At 58.3% G+C, this 6,399-nt stretch overlaps 1 protein-coding gene across 3 annotated transcripts in view; it reads right to left on the reverse strand.

Moving 5' to 3' along the window:
* Positions 1–568, reverse strand: part of PDGFB (platelet-derived growth factor beta polypeptide) — a 20,030-nt gene extending 19,462 nt beyond the window's left edge. For 2 of the 3 annotated variants that reach the window (XM_010845125.1, XM_010845124.1), the window contains exon 1: positions 473–568. In XM_010845125.1, the coding sequence (XP_010843427.1) occupies positions 473–535 (63 nt within the window). In that variant the 5' untranslated portion in view covers positions 536–568. Of the gene's footprint in view, positions 1–351; positions 452–472 lie in introns of those variants that run through there. The other variant, XM_010845126.1, reaches the window with a different exon arrangement.
* Between the last annotated feature and the right edge of the window lie 5,831 nt (positions 569–6,399).

A 6,399-nucleotide genomic window follows, 5' to 3' on the forward strand; every position in this document is an offset into this window, starting at 1 on the left:
CGGGGTTCGTCCGCGCCCCCCCGCCGAAGTTTGGCGTGCCTGCCGCCGGTGCGCGAGCTCTCACCTCCGGGGCAAGCCGGGTCCGGGGCAGGACCTAAGCTTAACCGAAGTGGGCTCGCGAGGACGCGCTGCCTGCTGCCTAGGCAGCACCCCACCCCTCTTGCTTGGGCTAGGAAGGGGCTTATTCTCGGGTTCCTGGAGGGGTGGGGGACAGGACCACACACACCTCCTCCCATGACGCTTAAAAGATCGGAGATCTGAGATCCCCCCAGGGAAAAGAAAGCCACGGCTGCCCCCTCCCCTTAGAGCCTAGCACCCCCCGGACCTCGCGTCGCAGCCCTCGGAGGTCACCTCACGCCCGCCGCCAAGCCCACGGGTCCAAAGTTCACTGCAGCGAAAGGAGGGGGCGATCGGGAGGCAGGGATGGGGTAATGAATGAAGCGAAGCAGCCCCAGCCGCCGTCGCAACTCACCTCGGCGCTGACCAGACGCAGGTAGCAGCAGAGAGACAGGAAGAGCGCCCAGCAGCGATTCATGCCGACTCCGGGCCCGGCCCCGCGGGGCCCCGGACGCGTGGACCGAGCGCGCGCCCCCGCGGCCAGGGTGGGGGCGGGGGCTGGGGAGGGAGGTGGGCTCTGCTCGGGTCTGCGGCAATCAGGCGCTCAGGCCGCTGCAGCCGCCGCCACGGCTCACCCGCATGGCCCCCGGGCGCCGCCGCCCCCAGCCCGGGCTCCGTCGTTGGGGGGTTGGGGAGGGCCTGGGCGCGGGACCAGGGTCCGAGGCCGCTACCTGGGCGGATCCCGAGCCCGAGCGAGCATCCACGGCCGGGGGGCTGCGTCGCGAACCAGCCGAGGCGTCTAGCCGTGTGGGGGCGCCCAGGGGACTCCAACCTCCAAGAGGAAAAAGAACACGGCAGTCGATGGTTGTCTTCACTCCGCCGGCTAAAGGCGTTTTCCGCTGCCCGCCGGCTTAGCTTTTTTGCAACATTTTCTGGAAAGGTCCCTGAAGTCGGAAAGTGCAAAGCTGGGCACCTCAAAGCCAAAGTCTCCCAAAAAAAACTTTTTCCAAAGTTGGTTCTGCAGCGGCGGCTCGAGTACCCGGGCAGGGAGAGGTGCAAACTCCCGCCCGGGCCGGGTGGGGGGGGCCGGAGCGTGTGCGCCCTGGCGCGGGGCCCGGGCGGCGGGCACGGCTGCTCCGCGCGCGCGGCGTGTCCGCTGCGCCCTGGGCCGCGCCCGGCAGACAGGTGGACGCGGCGCGAGTCTGTCGGTCCGTCTGCACGCCCTCTCGCCGCTCTGGACGTCCTCTGCGGGCTGTGAGCTGCGGCTGCTCCGGCTTTCTCTTTGCAACGAGGCTGGAGGGTGGGTTGTCTTTTTTTTTTTTTCCCCTTTTTGCGCGTGTGTGTCTGTGTGTGCGCGCAAAATATCTCTATCTGGGGAATGAAAGATGGGCGCTGGCGGCCAGAGGGGAGCCCTCGGGGAGGCAGCGGGGGAGGCTGCGGGCGCACGGGGAGGCAGGAGGAGAAGTTGCCACCCTTTCAGCTGTTCCGGCCTTTATAAAGGAGACGGGAGAGTGCGAGAGGTGGGTGGAGACAGCTTTTCCTCTTCTGGCCGAGAGTCAGTAACGGGAGGGTGGGGAAGGCTCCAGGAGGGCCTGAGGCGAGGAGGGGGAACTTAGGGGTCTCCGAAAGCCCCGCCGCCCCTCTGCCCAGGAATCCGGTCCCTGGCAAGGGAGAACTAGGGACCATCAAACGCTGGGCCCCTCAGCAGTGTCTGTGACCTGGTTTCTAGCCCACGTGGTTGGGGGCCAGGGTGTCTCCCAAGCCGCTGGCTTGCAGGATTCCAAGGCGGCACCTCCAAGACTGGAGGTTTGCGGCCCTAGCCCAGGCGTGGTGCTGAAGCACTCAGGCTCTGCAATCCTGCCTGGCGCTGAGTAGCTGGGTCACCTTGGGCAAGTCACTTCCTCTCTGTGCTCCTCCATCTCGCCTCAAAGTGGGGTGGGTGGATTGTGAGGACTTAATGCCTGGAGAGGGCAAAAAGCACCCAGCCCCAAACCAGCCACAAGGTGATCACACAAACCCTGCAGCCCGAACCATGCAGCCAAAAGCCTGATACGCTCATCTCCTCCTAGCCGGTTGCCTGGCACACAACAGGCGCTGCCGGCATTGGCTGAATTTGAAAATGTTGAACTGCAAAGTCACACAAACCCCACAACCCTGCAGCATCCTTGTAGGGCCGCCATCATGCTCCTCCAATCACCCTGATGTTTACTACCTCCCTCAGCCCCCAGGTTGGAGGCCGGGTCCCCCCACCCCCACCCCACGCCAGCATTCATACGGTTAACGCCTTCCGCCACCCCCGCTCCTGGAGCTGCTATGTCCCTGCCTTCAGCAGTCACACGGTCACAGTCACAGAGTCACACGCTCACACACGGAGCCCAGCACCCACCATGAGGCTCGCAGGCCACCGCATCATCCGGCTCCTGGCTTGAGGACACCTTTATCTGGTCTCCTTGTGCTGTCTTTGTCGTCTGCCCTTTGTACCCAAACATCCCTATGGGGTGGCAGCCTGCTCCTCACATGTGCACACACCCTTCTGAGAGACACACCGACCATCTCTTCCTAGATTGTCTTCTTGGGCCTGAGTAGGGGCGGTGAGGAGGGAGGACCTCCCGGGGGGGGTGTCTCTACAGACCGCCACACACTCCCACCCTCTTCCCATTACCGCCAAGGCAGCTTGGCCGCGGACGGGTCATCTTGGTTCAAATACTGGCGTGGCCACTTGCTGACCAAGTGTCTCTGGAAAGTCTAACTTCTCAGTCCCTCGATTTCCTTCCCTATCTCGAAACTGGAGAGAAATCTACAATTGGAGGGAGGGAAGGATTTCCAAGAAGCATGGGACATTTTTGGGGGGGGAGGGTGAAAACATTTGTCGTCTTGGCTGGGTGTGATGAATTCACAAGTATTCACATATATCCAGACCAATAAGTGCTTTATTGGAGCTGAAGACAGTTGTAGAAGAATTGTTATCTACTTCATAGAGTGGTCTGGAGGCACAGATAATCCATGTGGAAGCACAGAACAGGATGCCTGGTACATGGAATGCGTCATTCCTTCAACACAGTCCCCCGTGGCCAGGCACCGTCCAGGCACTGGGGAGACGGCTTGGTGCTGATACTGCTCTGGAAGAGCCCCATGTGGAAGGACAGACAGAGGCACGAACAGATAAATTAGGAGACAGGGTGACAAGGGGGATGGGGTGGGGAAGATGGGAAGATAATCCCCAAACCCAAGATTTGAAGTCTGCAGACTTAGAGATAAAACCCTGCTCCACTGGACAGCTAGGTGACCTTGACCTTGACCTTCTGTATCCTTCTTTATAATTGACAATAGCTACCGTTATGACTGAGATGTCCTTATGGCTGGTAGTGTTCTTATTACTCTGCATATGATCTTCAGTGCTCCAGTGAGATATGTTTGCTTCTGTCTTGTAAATGGAGTCAGTGAAGCAAGGTCACATAACCACAGAGTTCAAGGTCACATAGCTGTGGAGTCAGGACTTGAATTCAGGTCATCCGGCTGCTGCGCTCACACGTTTGCTTAAACCACCATGCTGTGCCGTGTCCCGGCAGGTGATGGCGATGACCGCAACGGCACTTCTTACACAGGGCTTTGATGAGCTTTAAACACACAAACACCAAACAAAACACACCAAATCAAACACACAAACCCCTGAAAAAGCACCTTGCCAACTGAGTGCTGTACCAATATGAGTTTTGACTTAAATACAGAGTGCTGTAGGAGCACAAAGGGAGCGCACACAGCTCAGCCTCAGAAGGGGGATGTGATGGGAGAAGGCTACTGGGAGCAGCATCGTTGGGCACCCACTGCATGCAGGCCCTGTGTGAAACACTCGGGAATGGAATCGGGAAGGAGAGCCAGCCCTGGCACTCTGGGACCGCCAGCCTCTTGAGTTAGGGAGGCATAAATCATTCCAACCTAAGATGCCTTTGCACACTGGTTAGAAGTGGCAAGACGGGGACCACAGCAGGGGAAGCAGGGACCACATGGCACATGGACCTGAATGCCATGCTGAGCAGAGCCCTTTCCTGCAGCAAGCACCATATCAATATGGGAGTGGCAGGGAGGGGGACGAACACCTCCTACTTTTTCTCTTGATAGGCTGGGCTTAACCAACACCTCCTCCAGGAAGCCCTCAGGCTTGGTGCTTACTCTGGGTTCCCACAGCATGTCCCCCATAGTATTGAAAGTGGATGTGTTAATCACTTAGTTATGTCTGACTCTTTGCGACCCCATGGACTGTAGCCCACCAGTCTCCTCTGTCCATGGGATTCTCCGGGCAAGAGTGCTGGAGCGGGTAGCCATTTCCTTCTCCAGGGATCTTCCCGTCCCAGGGATTGAACCCAGGTTTCCTGTGTTGCAGGCAGACTCTTGACCATCTGAGCCACCAGGGAACCCCCCCTGCCCCATGGCATTGTCGTTGCCCTTTTATGGGTCTGGCACTAGACTACACCCATTTCAGCTCCTGCTGTACAGTAGTTGCTCAATAAATATCTGTTGAAGAAACAAATAAATGAGTCAACATCTTACCTGTTTCTTCCTGGCCTGTTGCTTCCATCTGAAGGGTGGAAAAAGTTGGGGAGGGAGCTTGGAACATGAGCCTCTAAACTGAGGTGCACAAGATATCTGAGGGGCACCCCCTTGAAGAACCCAGCCCATCTTTGGCACTGGGACCGCTGAGGAACCAGGCTTTCCAGGAGGGCTGGGAGTGAATTATGATAGGTGGAGGCCATACTCCCGTAATTCTCATTTCCCCTCACCCCAAATAGGTCTGACCCAAGTGGAAAACTGAGCAGCCGAAGCCCTCAAATAGGTGCTGGAGGGGGCCTGCCCAAAGCTAGGGGCTTTGGGGACTGTGTTTAGAGCAAGCTAAACCCTCGTCCATTGAAAGCATCTCATACCATGGGAGTGGGGACCAGGGGCTGGGGGAGGAGTTGGATTCAAGCCCACCCTCAGGTGCCCTCAAGTCCAGAAGGATGGGAACGGTGTGTCCTGGGTATTCCTGCTCTGCAGAGGGAGCCCTGGAAGTACCTCTGCCAGGCAAGTTAGCTTTTCCCAGCTTGATGGAAGAGGAACTGGAGCGTCAAGCTGGGGACGGTCCAAGACCAGCCCACAAATGGCCTGAGACCCCAGCCCGAGCTGAGTGATGGCCAAGTGTGTCCTCTGCTCCTGCACCCTGTAGCTGCCATCGGCTCCCCCAGACCCCCTCACTGGCCAGTCCCCTGCCTCCCTGATGGCAAGGCCTTTGCCCTTGCCTTGCCCCCACGATCACCTGGAGAGGGAAGTGTTACATTGTGCGTGCTCATTTCACAGATGAGGAAACTGAGACTTAGCAAGGGCAGCGGACAAGGCTTCCCAGCAAAAACTGCCTGGGTTCAAAGCCCCACTTTACCACGTATTAGCTCGTCACCTTCAACGAGTCATCCCACTTCTCCGAGCCTTGGTTTCCTCATCTGTAAAACGTGAATGATGATCGTAATTGCCTCACAGAGTCAAATGAGTTAAGACATCTTGAGTGTTGAGAGCAGGAGCAGGCGGTCCAGCAGTGTCATCAGTTGTCCCTGTGTGCGTTATTAGCACTCTAAGCTGCACACGTGTGTGCACACACACACCCACCGGTGAACTCCAGAGGCAGGGCTAGCAGCCCACAGCTGGGGAGGCCACAGCATGTGTCCTGTTAGACACCTCCCACCCTGGTTGAGGCTCAGGCCATTGAGGCGGTGAGGGAGGCAGGAGAGACCCCAAGAAGGCAGACAGACAGATCCCCGCCCCCCTGCCCCTGCCCCCGCAGGCCTAGGGAAGCCTGGAGCAGCCACCACACTGCCTTCGCAGCCTTGGACCTCGTGTCCTGTAGACAAAGGCAAGGGAAGCGTCGTGTTTGTTTTCCCAGGGCCAAGGCAATGCATTTTTAGCTCCTCCAGTCTCCAGACAAGGAAGAGGATGTTTGGACGGGCAGCTCTGATGTACCTGTCCTGGAAGCTGGCTGGAAATGGAGTAAAGCCCCCCAGGGTGAGGGAACCCGGGCCAGACAGACTGGGAGACAAGTCCCGTCTGGCACCTGGTCTGCTCTCACTGCACCTTTTGCTGCTCACCTGCTGGTCCTGGAGCACCCTGCTCACTGAGACAGCCTCACTTCCGGAGCATTCGCCCTGAGCCAGAGCTTTACCTAAACTGACAGCATTGAGAGAAGTACAGCAAAGGTCACCCTTTCAGCAGCAAACGAACACGACGGGCAGAGTCCTTACCCACTTCCCAGAGGGCTGGTGCTCGTATCATAGTTTTCATACCTGGAGAAGGGGGCACCGAAGGTCAGAGAGAGATACT

Source organism: Bison bison, unplaced genomic scaffold (assembly GCF_000754665.1).
Source record: "Bison bison bison isolate TAMUID 2011002044 unplaced genomic scaffold, Bison_UMD1.0 scf7180017864213, whole genome shotgun sequence".
Taxonomy (NCBI): Eukaryota; Metazoa; Chordata; class Mammalia; order Artiodactyla; family Bovidae; genus Bison; species Bison bison.